Source organism: Mus pahari, chromosome 20 (genome assembly GCF_900095145.1).
Source record: "Mus pahari chromosome 20, PAHARI_EIJ_v1.1, whole genome shotgun sequence".
NCBI classification, from domain to species: Eukaryota; Metazoa; Chordata; class Mammalia; order Rodentia; family Muridae; genus Mus; species Mus pahari.
Genome location: NC_034609.1, coordinates 10391376 through 10403986, shown reverse-complemented (window position 1 = coordinate 10403986; position 12611 = coordinate 10391376). Strand labels below are relative to the sequence as shown.

At 39.4% G+C, this 12611-nt stretch overlaps 1 protein-coding gene across 1 annotated transcript in view; it reads right to left on the bottom strand.

The window, feature by feature from the left end:
• Nucleotides 1-12611, bottom strand: part of Phkb (phosphorylase kinase regulatory subunit beta) — a 186317-nt gene that overhangs the window by 30528 nt on the left and 143178 nt on the right. The window contains exons 15-23 of the mRNA XM_029532723.1: nucleotides 12228-12311; nucleotides 11675-11779; nucleotides 10651-10733; nucleotides 10128-10218; nucleotides 5704-5765; nucleotides 5446-5608; nucleotides 4371-4452; nucleotides 2834-2891; nucleotides 648-738 (exon numbers count right to left, since the gene is read on the bottom strand). Coding sequence (XP_029388583.1) covers nucleotides 648-738; nucleotides 2834-2891; nucleotides 4371-4452; nucleotides 5446-5608; nucleotides 5704-5765; nucleotides 10128-10218; nucleotides 10651-10733; nucleotides 11675-11779; nucleotides 12228-12311 — 819 coding nt within the window. The remainder of the gene's footprint in view (nucleotides 1-647; nucleotides 739-2833; nucleotides 2892-4370; nucleotides 4453-5445; nucleotides 5609-5703; nucleotides 5766-10127; nucleotides 10219-10650; nucleotides 10734-11674; nucleotides 11780-12227; nucleotides 12312-12611) is intronic.

Below are 12611 nucleotides of genomic sequence, written 5' to 3'. Positions count from 1 at the left end.
TATTTGCACTCATCCAAGAAAGAAAGAAAGAAAGAAAGAAAGAAAGAAAGAAAGAAAGAAAAAGAAAGAAAGAAAGAAAGAAAGAAAGAAAGAAAGAAAGAAAGAAAGAAAGAAAGAAAGAAGGAAGCTGTAGATGGCCCTGTGAGCAGAAGTGGCAGATTGATCCTGGTGGGTAGAAAGCAGCTCTGGGAAGAGATGGCCTGGAGGGTGAGGGACAGGCATGTAGATTCTGCCTCTTCTTGAACATTAATGAGTTTCTTAGGAGTGGGAAGGGAGCGATCAGGTGGAGTGGAAGCTAAATATGTTCTCTGCTACACACCTAGCTTTTCTCTGCCCATCACAAAGCTGTCTGAATGCCCCAGAAGGTACATTTTCTACACTAGAATCGGCACCGAACTCAAGCAAACTTGGGGACTGAAGTTATAGTCCCAGGGTATAGGACAAAAGTGAGATGGCCCACTAAGTGCTCTGCAGCTCTCAGACTGCACACGCTATTGCTTTTGCTGGAGGAAAGAGACTTTTGAAGAAACTCCCAAACCACTCACTGGTAATCTCTCTGTGGGCAGTCTATGACACCGACCTATAGCAGATGTACGTACCCTAACTAGGAACTGCTGTGTCTGTGAGTGTGGGAAGCAGGTACTTACCTGTTTGCCCTGCACTAAAACATTAGTAATGGATGGGGCCAGGCTGTCCACTACTTTATTTAAAAGACTTGCTGCACGGCGTACAACCGACCTGAGGGCAAAGAAGAAAGCAGGCCAGATCTTCACAAACAGACAGTGAATAAATGGGGCCCTTGACCGGGAACCGTACCATGTATGCAGTCAGGTCCTCACATGATAGAGAGAAGCAGCGAACTGCCATTAGACCTGACCCTTGAGAGAAGACCATCTATAATTAGGGAAAGTCATGTCTCATATTCACCTCAGCCATCAAGCTGTGGCAAAGGGCATCAGTGATGCCAAGATCAATTTCAAAAAAAATAGGGGAAAGAAAAAGCAGAGTCCCTAGCTACTCTTTCAATTGGGATGGGAGAGGAAGGAATTAAGGGGGTACTCTGCTTCATATTAAAAAAAACGCATAAAAAGCATCCTGTTTCTCTGTACAATATTATTAACTATATGGTTTTAAACTACATGTGTGAGTGAATGTGTGTAGATGAGTGTGTGTGTGTGTGTGTGTGTGTGTGTGTGTGTGTGTGGATGTGAGTGCAGGTGCCTGTGCAGACTGGAGCCAGCATTATCAGCAGTTCTTAGCTGCTAGATGTGAGGAACCAGACCTGGGTCCTCTGGAAGAGCAGTGTGTGCTCTTAACTGCTGGGCCATCTCTCTGAAGCCTTGAGTTATGTTTCTTTTGGTACCTGAATAACTGGATGCCTGGATTAGGGGACTCTACTGAATTTCAGAAATGAATTGCCCTCACTTTCTTTCTTGATAAAGACAGAATGTTGGGGGAAGGAATTCACACTTCTATTTTTACGTTTCTGAAAAAGTCTTAGAATGTAGAAAGAACAGATTTATACCCCCCAAATTACACCACATGCAATATATAAGACATTTCCCCTCAAAAGTAAAAATTTATGTGAACATTTAGAGAGAATAAAATCGTAATGTAGGTTTGAAAGTACCATTTTTTAAAATTTCAGCATAACCACAGAAATTGGCCTATAACAAGCATTTATATTTCTTAATTACAACATGAAAGGACTAGTAGACAATCAAGCCAGTAGCTGACCGAGTTAGTGAAACAAATACTTCCCAGTTCTAGAGAGCCACTTTTATCTGAACACCAAAAGACGCATATAGCCCTTGGAACGCAGATAAACCCACACATATCAAGCAACTGGAGTTTCCCAAACTCTGTGCATGTTACCTGTTTCCCATGCACCAGAAAGGTGGTAATGTGTGGGGCTATAGAGGAGGAAAATTTCTGGGTAAATGCAGCCCCGTACCGCACAGCCAGCCTGGGGTCAGTGGAAAGCCATAAAAGGGAGAATAGAAGAAATTAAGCTTCCAGGGTTCTATTGGTTTAAATATAACAGTCAGCATTTCTAAATGTTTGCTACTTAGTGGTTTATCAAAGACATAAGTATTATGCAGAAGCAAGAATTGGTTTTGCTTAGCCCAAACAATACTATGGGTGCAGTGAAAACCTGTCTATAAGAACATCTCCCGATTACTGAACTGAGAACTTACAGTGGAAATCTGAGATATCTGAACTGGATGCTTGTTGTTTCTCTGGGCAGCAAGAGTGTATTTGCCATAAAGTAGAGATGAAGCACTATTTAGAAAATTTGTCCAGTCCCTTATTTCAGAGAATAGAAACATGAGGTTTACCGAGATTGGGTTTCATAAGAAACTACTTGAGACGTAATTGCATCAAAAAGCAGAGCTGCATATTTGGGCACACTCTCCTCACTATGACAGTAAATAGCTTTACTCATGACTCCTTCAACTTAAGTGATGAGATAACAGCCTTTCATTATTTCTGCTTACAATCAAATGGCCTTTTAGGGCCTTCAAAAGGTTTTCTAAACAAGATGAAACAAAGATCCTCCTTGGGGTAATGCAGCAAAGCAGAATCAGGATGCTGTTACTCTGTGGGGGCTTTCTAGGCTCAATCCTGGGGGAGGCTTTTGTTTCTAGTTATTTTTCTTTAGTCTCCTGTGACACATGAATACTCTTCAAAAGTATGAAGTCAGGGTGCCATAACTTTAGAGTTTAAATGTCAAAATGATGATGAGAAACATCTGTAAGAATCAAATGTTGTCTTTAAGCTACTGAATAAAACAGTACAAAAAGTATAACGTAACAAGGAAACTAATACAAACCAAAGCTTTTTGCTGCCAGCTCTTCTATACACTCTCTCAATGTGATCAGACACAGTTCCTAGACAGAGAATAAGAAAAGTCTTCACTGAAGAAAGCTTTTAATTAAATGTACATTTATTTTCCCTTCAAAAAAAGAGAAAACATTCTTGTATTGAACCGACCAGATTAAATCTGCAACCCAAATAAGGAGTGTGTGTGTGTTCCCAGCACCTTTGCTACATGGTACAGTTGTCAAAATTCTATTTTTTTTTTTTTTTTTTTTTTTAGTATATGTGCGGCCAAAGCGAACATCAAAATTCTATTTTTTTTAACCTGATATGTAACCTAAACTTTTAAGCAAATACAAGTATTATTTTACCTTTCAACATGAAACAGAACACATTAAAATTAGTCAACTGAGTAAAAGCCTACTTCTTAAATGGAGGTCCCCACGTCTCTGATAAGTGTATGAGGCCATGGTCATTCTAATACTCTGGTCAACACAGCCCTAGCATTCACACTTTGGTCATGTCTCACACGTGCTCTGCACTCTTGACTGGTTTTGTCAGTAAGAAACAATGTGACATAATTAAGTGCCAAAAGTTAGTAAGGATAAGAAAAAAGATCTTTAAATTTTTCCCCTCACTTATTTTTACAGTCTTGATTTAGATTAAATGACACCCTGGTCCCATAGATGCCTGCAAAAGCTGGGCCTGGTGGTGCACGCTGTATCCCCTGCTGAGGAGGGAGTGCTACAAGTGCAGAGCTTGCCTGGGCCACAGAGATGGTCAGAGGAGAGTGAGGGCACCTTAGTAAGAACACCTCAAAATAAAGAGCAGTAGCGGGGGTGGAGGTGCAGCTCGGTGCAGAGCATTTCTGCTCTGAGTCAGCACTACTGGAATGCCAGTGGTTAGTGCATCTCCACTTTAAGCACAAGCACATCAGCATATACTGCTAGTCAGGGGTTTGAGATCATCCAAAAAGTCCGATGATAGGAAATATGTTTCAGCATATCCTATATTGTTCTGTACTATAAAATGCCAGAAACAGATCATGATGTAGAACTTAAGGATTCCCCACAGCAACGACTACATACAAATGTGGATTTCAAGGATCACCAGGTCTCCTCCACAGGGCAGTGTGGCCATAGACACACTTAGAAATGATTTTTTTTTTTTTTAATAGACCACTTTCTTTCAGAGCAAAATTCTGTTCCAAATGACTACTACAAACCATCAAGAAGCCAGTTTCCAAAAATATAACTATTCAATACTATTTTTGAGAAATTACAGGAAATAAAGCAGGAAACAGAAATGTCAACAAGCAACTATGGAGTGACCAGAAGTTCAGGGTCCCAGGCGGAATCCAGGTTCTGTGCTGAGCAGAGAAGCAAGGCACCGCCTGAGGGCAAGGGTAAGGGAGGCTTTCCACGGGAGAGGGTGGGAGATTTAATAGAAGATGAGAAACTCAGAACAGTGGGCATTGTTATGTAGAGCTGATGGATATTCACGTTGCAGAGCCCCTTTTATAGATGTGCCCCCTGCTCACTTACTCTTACCTTCCATTGTGATGAAGTTAGGGCCTTCTCTTTTGAGCAATATACCCAGCAGGATGGTTTGACCAGCCAGACAACTGCAGTCCTGAAACATCAATTGGCATAAGGATCTGGGATGAAATGAGTTTTGATGACCATAGGACTCAAGTAATAATAAAGCTCATGCTGCAAAGAGGGACCAGCCTGATAGGGAACGGAAGAAAGACGTGATGCCACTGATATGGTAAATGAGATGGTGTTACAGACCTTGGTCTGAGATGCCTTGAAGGCAGAGAGGGCACACAAGTCAGTTTCTGGATATAGCAGGGTTTAATGATCAACTGTTCCAATAAGCAAATCACTGAAGAACAGACTCTGTAGTGTGTATGAATATTAATACATCACCATCTGATACTTGGCTAGGTCACTCTCCTGAATTTTACTTATTTATAAATGGGAGACCATGCTACTATCAGTGGAGACGGAGAGACACAGGAAGAGACACATATAGAATATTTATATTTCAGGACACTGTGTATGTGCTTTGTGACTGCTATATGATATTGTTATTTATATGGATTAATAAGAAGTTAGCTGTGACTACAAAGAAAGTATCTAGTTGATATGCTCAAAACTGTATGGCCAAACATGACTCAGAGTTTATAGCTCTACCAGTAAGGTTTCATTTCTTTTTTATAAATCTGAATAATGTCAGGACAGAGTAATACATGGCTAAAACACTCATGTAGGTACAGTAAGAGGACTATGTTCCTCGGTGACTGGAAAGACAGAGCAGTCATTGGAGCTAACCTCTAGGCAGGAGAGCTGTGGATGGGGCAGGGAGAGAAAGGAAAGCCTAAAGAACAATTTGAAGCACACAAAGGTAGCATCAGTGCTCCCAGTCTAAGCTCCCATCTACAAAGTCTTGCCATCTCCACTCCTTATACATCCATACTGACTGTGACCCAAGAGGACACCTTTTCACTACCTGCCCTGGCCAGCCACCCATTTCTCTCAGAGGACACGAAAGCACACAGCCTGACTGAGAGGTCCTGTTCTGGCAGCCCCTCAGGGCTAGGAGTGATTATATCTTGCTTACATTCAGTTTCTGAAGGATTTCGTGGGTGGATTTGTTTTTCCACTCGGTAATGGTGATGTCTGGCTCATGTTGCATCTCAGGAGCATCTGCGGTACTGCTTTGTCGTTTGACTTTTGAATGCTTGGGAAATTCTAGTTCTTCAAAGCTCTTAAATTCTGGAAGCCTGGAAATCAAAATAAAGCATTTAAGATTTTCTGCATTCCTAATATAGTTTCAAGAAATGAAAAAACTAAGTATAAGTAATTCAAAGGGACTTACTTTTCTGTGTCACTAATTCGTAGAAAGTCAAGCTGTTCTACTACAGCTCCGGATATCAATGTCTGCAATGTGATGATTCAAAATGTTTACATCTGTCAAGCTACACTCTCTGCTCATACTTTTCTATATGTTCACTTACATATAATTTTGAAGTAATTTCCTAAATGAGAATTCTAAAATCAAAGATCTGTATATGTAACAAATTAAGACAGAATACAAACACCTATAAATAGACTGGATACATCAAACAACAAATTCATGAGTCATATTAAACAGGAAAGTCACCATGAGATGGTCTCTCTGTTCTTTGAATTATAGGCATGTGTTTATTTATTACAGTGCTGGGGATTGAGTCAAAGTCTCTACTGATTGTTTAAACCGCCATCTAGATGTCTTTATTTTAAAGTGGGTACTAAAATGTTTTAGCATTTATTAAATGTTTAGAAAATAAGATATTAAGTTGTTTTTTGGGGAAAGAAAATAGAAAATTAAACCTTAGATCCTAATACTGTAATATTGATATATTTCAGGGTTATCCAGTGATGTAACAACCAATTCTCTTACAAGATCATGAAGATTATAATTGTTGAGGTTTGGTATTTTGTTATCTATTGTAATGCTAAGTGCGGGTCCCAGGACCTGGTTGTCCCAGAGTCAAGAGTCTGCATGTAGACCTTGCGCCCAAGTTATTCCTGAATGGTAAATAAAGATGCCGAGTACATTGAGCTCCATAGAGAGAGCACCAGGGCAAGTGCGAGCCGGACAGGCACTGGACGACTCAGTGCCTCGCAGAGGAAAACTAAACATGGGCAAAGGAGATCCTAAGAAGCCGAGAGGCAAAAATGTCCTCATATGCATTCTTTGTGCAAACCTGTCAGGAGGAGCACAAGAAGCACCCGGATGCTTCTGTCAACTTCTCAGAGTTCTCCAAGAAGTGCTCAGAGAGGTGGAAGACCATGTCTGCTAAAGAAAAGGGGAAATTTGAAGATATGGCAAAGGCTGTCAAGGCTTGTTATGAAAGAGAAATGAAAACCTACATCCCCCCCCCAAAGGGGAGACCAAAAAGAAGTTCAAGGACCCCAATGCACCCAAGAAGCCTCCTTCGGCCTTCTTCTTGTTCTGTTCTGAGTACCGCCCCAAAATCAAAAGCGAGCATCCTGGCTTATCCATTGGTGATGTTGCAAAGAAACTAGGAGAGATGTGGAACAACACTGCAGCGGATGACAAGCAGTCCTATGAGAAGAAGGCTGCCGAGCTGAAAGAGAAGTATGAGAAGGATATTGCTGCCTACAGAGCTAAAGGAAAACCTGATGCAGTGAAAAAGGGGGTGGTCAAGGCTGAAAAGAGCAAGAAAAAGAAGGAAGAGGAAGATGATGAGGAGGATGAAGAGGATGAGGAAGAGGAAGATGAAGATGATGAAGAAGATGATGAATAAGTTGGTTCTAGCGCAGTTTTTTTTTTCTTGTCTATAAAGCATTTAACCCCCCTGTACACAACTCACTCCTTTTAAAGAAAAAAAGTGAAATGTAAGGCTGTGTAAGATTTGTTTTTAAACTGTACAGTGTCTTTTTCTGTATAGTTAACACACTACCGAATGTGTCTTTAGATAGCCCTGTCCTAGTGGTATTTTCAATAGCCACTAACCTTGCCTGGTACAGTCTGGGGGTTGTAAATTGGCATGGAAATTTAAAGCAGGTTCTTGTTGGTGCACAGCACAAATTAGTTATATATGGGGACAGTAGTTTGGTTTATTTATTTATTTTTTATTTTTTTTCCTTTCGGTTTTATTTTTTCCATCTTTAGTTGTCTCTGATGCAGCTTATACGAAGATAATTGTTGTTCTGTTAACTGAATACCACTCTGTAATTGCAAAAAAAAAAATGTGGCTGTTTTGTTGACATTCTGAATGCTTCTAAGTAAATACATTTTTTTTTTTAATTAAAAAAAAAAAAAAAAGATGCCAACAGCAAATAGCTGGGCAGAAGAGATATAGGTGGGGTTTAGATTTCCCAGGCTTGGGGTCAGAGGAGAACCATGAGGAGGAGGAGAAGTTGAAGAAGGAAGAAGAGGCTGCCATGTGTTAGGTGAGCCATAAAAATATGGCCCTGAGGCTAGCAGATTGGAGTGAAGAGCATCCCAGATGAAACACAGTAAGTAACGTCTTGGGTTTAATGACAGGAAACTAGATTCTAATAGCATGGAGGGTAGGTATCTGCCCAGCTCTTGTGTTATTTAAGGCTTATTGTAAACTTAAAGACTGTGCGTGTCTTTTATCCAGGAACTAAAGGATCAAAGGCAGGGTAAAAACCCTAGGTCGGGATTAAATAATTTCTACAATAATAAATATCTAAGCTATTGTTTCTCTGCATTTTGGCATGTGGCAAGCCACATTTGGTCAGTCTATGTTCCACTTCTTCTCAATTATAAGTTCAGCAGACTAAATGAGTCTAAATTCAAACACCTTTTTTGTTTGTCAGTGATTTGTGGTGAGTAGTGCGAATGGGTGAGAATAAACACTTACCTATCACTTCTAGTTACCCAGAGAACAGTCAGAAACAAGTTGTAAGTTATTATTCTAAATTAGTTATTCTTATGAAAATTATTATATTTGCATCATTTTCTCTCAGTTTGTTTCAAATATGAAGAAGCTCTGAGTAAGAGACAAATGAATCCATCATTTCTCTAGTAGAGATGATGATACAGGAATACTCACAAATGTGGACACCCAGACACAGGAATGACACATGACACCAATCTTCCTTGCAAAGCATGGATGAGAAAGCCAAATGAGCCCAGCTATAAGCAGACTGCTGTTAGACTATGAACCTTCTTAGGGCAGGATCTTTATTTGCATTTGTTGAATGGTGTTTCTTCTTATTCTTTATTATTATTATTATTTTTATTTTTATTTTTTGAATGGTGTTTCTAACATACAAGCTCATATCTATACCACTTGTTGTTTGGCAAAATAACTAGTTAGATAAATATTTATTGATCATTTGCTATATGCAAGCATTATACAAGGTGCTAATTATTAGCATAAAATATATGAAATATTTGGTCCCTTGACATTGATCTTATGACTATGTATATGAGATGGATAACATAAACAATACATGTCAGATGACAGTAAGAGCAATGTAGAAAAATAACCGCTAGGTAGAAATAAGAACAATAAAGGGAAGGGGTACTAGGGCAAGGGAACAGGAGGCCAGTTAGCCATTATATATATGTGACCAGAGAAAATTTCTCTAACAAGATGAATGTAAATCAGACACTGGAAGTAGGACTGTGGTCAACATTCAGGTTGAAGAACTATCATGTGCAAAGGGTGGGAACATGCATGGTGAATTTTAGAAGCAATAAAGAAGGCAGTATGGCTGAACTGAATGGCTAGGGAGATGATAGAAAGCCGGGTCCATGATGTGGGTGCAGAATCTATGGACCACACACTGTTTATGGATCACACACCATCTATGGATCACACACTGTGTATGGAACACACACCGCCTTTGGGACTCTGCTTTCTACTTTTATGTGTGTGAGAAAAGAAGTCCCTGGGAGTTTACAATCAGTGTAACTGCCAGTAGCAAGTGTGTATGACAAGGCTAACTGTTGATAATAGAATTCAGGAGATGACAGAAAAATCTAGTGAGGGAATGATGGTAGCCTGCATCATGGTGTCAATGCTAGGGGAAGCAAGCCTGGATACACTCGGAATGGACAGACAACAGTGAGTGATTATCATGTAGGGTATGAGAAAGAGTCAAAAATGACCAAATTCTTAAAGCTAATAACCAATACTGAAAACATGCAAATAACTTATTTAACATTTTATATTTATATAGCTTACTCACCCTTATTGGCTATTTCTGCTCATAAATAAATGTTTAGCTTAAGTTCACTAGCTAATGCCAAATACTATCAATACTCTATAGATTTCAATTTTAAAACATCACTTGGTATCAGAGAATATTTAGTTGCAAATGCTTGACTTTTCTGGAAGAGGTGTATAAAGGAGACACCAGCACTCTCGCTGGGGGCCTATGGGTGCTTCCGTTTAGGAGCTGTGCTGGGAATGCTGTGGTGCTTGCATGGAACACAGCTTTCTCCTGGTTGGATGTTACAGTTCAGTAAGCAAAACAGCATATGGCCAAGAGACAACCAAAATGCCTGTAGAAGCCCAAGATTGTCATTAGTCTATGATGGACTTGTTCCTATAAATACTAGGATGAAATCAAGCTACCAAAGTCTAAGATTCTGTTAAGAAGCAGCCACTTTTCAAGCCCCTGATGAGGACAGCTGGACAAACTGAGAAGGACAACAGGAGTGAGAAGGTAGACAGAATGAAACTTGTAAATCCCATTAAGAAGCACAGCACTTTAACTGTCCTGAACCACAAACATTGACGTTTAGAAGGCTACCTGTAAACGATCAACATGAACTTTGACTCCTCCAATCATTCCCTTTTTAAAGGTCGCCAGCATGTCTAAGATTGGGTTGAATCTGCTACCTCTAGAATAAAGAAGATAAACAAGATAGTCTTATTAACAACATAAGGTGAAATTAACAAAGAAATATTTGCTATATATGCAAAATAACTTGCAACGTGCTTAGAATAGCAAAATACCAGGAGGCTCAGGCTTCAAGTTTTCTGTATTAATGCCACAAAGCAAGTGAGGCTTAACTTTCTTTAAAAAAAAAAAAAAAAAAAAAAGAGATGCACTTTATTTTTAATTCTGTGATGCTTATGGGTGTGTGCATGTGAATGCAGTCTCCTTAGAGGGCAGATGAGCATGAGATCCCCTGGAGCTGGAGCTGGAGGCCTTGTGAGCCACCTGGCATGAGTACTGGGAAGTGAACTCAGGTCCCCTGCAAGAGCTATGTGGACCCTAAACTGTGGAGCCATTTCTTCAGTCCCATGGCCTACTTTTTTAATCAACCTACCTTATGTTGTCTTCCCGGATGAGAACAAGAAAAAGTGGGCGTCCATGCATTTTCCAATATTGCTTAATGAACTGTAGTGCATTCTATCAAAAAAATTAGATTGAGGTAGGATGTCATGGACTAGTGTCTGAGATCAATGGGATCCTTACTGAGAGGCAAAGCGCCCATAACAGCTTTAACAGTTTATAATCAAACTCTGGATAATTTAGGCTACTTAGACGCAAAGAGTCATTTTCATTTTAAACTTTGCACTATGTTGTGAGGCTCGTATTTATTCATGCCTTTCTCTTCTCCTCTCGTCACGTTTCTTTCTGGCCTTAGCAAAGTACAGCTCATAAGTGAATTGAGAAGACTGTCACTACTCTTCACTATGGATTCATACAAAGAGGCAGAAGAAAATGAACCTTATCTGTAGAAACCATCAGTGATGTGTGGAGAGTGCTGATTGCCATGGAGTCTCATCACCATCATGTAACTTTCCACCATTCATCTGACACTTTTTGACTGTTTTACATGCATTAATTCATTGATTACAGGGCACAGCCCTTTTATTATCTGGTTTTACACATTAAAAATCAGAAGTATAAAGGAGCTAAATGACTTGCCTGAAAATATACAGCTGGTAAATACAGTCAAAAATTGAACAGACATAATTTGGCTCCAGGTGTAATGACCATGTCTTTCTACTCTTCTCACAGAGTAGAGTAGAATAGATCTTAACCATGCAGTAATGGGTTAGTTGAAATCCTACTAGACAATCTTCACAAGTAAAATTACTCTAATTCAATTTTTTTTCCCCAAAGGGAGATGAACTACTAGTATCATACAAGCACAGTTTTAGACAGTATCACTTCTACAAGAGTGTAGTTTTATTTTAGTGTAGCTAGAATTCCAAACTCTCAAAGGCACTATTTATTTTCAGTTTCTACTTGGTGTAACCTAGCATCATGGACACCCAGGAATCCTCCACCTAAATACACCTGCCAGAAACCAGTGTGAACAAGTCACCTCTGCTCAGCGCTACCTTTATGTCATCTATGAGCAGCAGAACATCCTGAGACATGTAGAAATCACTCAGGTCAAAGATGATAGGGTAACAAACCACAGTCTTTCCTAGAATGCGATAAATCTGCAATAGGAAACAGAAAGCAAACATACAAAATATAAGGCATAGTATCCCATAGCTCAACAATAATTAATACTGATACTTATTTCTGAATAGGCAAATAATAGCCCACAAAGTCCATAATTAATTTTAAAGTTTTTTGCTTGAGTCAGTATGTCAGTAAATTTAAAGTAGAACATTTCTAATAAGGCTGAAAAACCCTATGCTTGAGTAAATATTATTATAAATGTTTTACAAAGCTTGGCAATAACATAGCAGTGAGATGTTCGTTTATTCCCAGAAAGCTTCAATAATACGACACACAGTAAGTAAGATTTATGTGCAGAAAATTGTAATTCAGATAACAGCCTCAAGTACATAATGAAATGTGACAGGGATGGCCAGAGGCCAAGCATGATTTCTCCATGTAGAATTACTTCCCAAAGGCACTCCACAAGGAAAACACACTCACCTTTGATGTACCAAGGCAGCCAATGGGCCTATCTGGCCTTCCAGACAGACCCAACTTTTCATTGATTCCCAGGTGGAAATAAGCCTGTAAGACACAAGTGACTTGGCTTAATAATGATAGTCCTAGAGAAACGATGCCAGGGAGGCCCAACTAGGATCAACAAACCAGTCAGGTAATTCTGGATTGGGGGTTACTGAGTTTTTCAAAGCAAAACTTTCTAGACTCAATTAGCAACCTTCTAAACTATAACACTGTTATCATATTGGTGGAAGTGTACACAACCTGCTTGGCTTTGATTCTTTTTTTTTTTTTAACTTTTTTTAATCTTTATTATTTTCTTTATTTACATTTCAAATGCTATCCCGAAAGTTCCCTATACCCCCC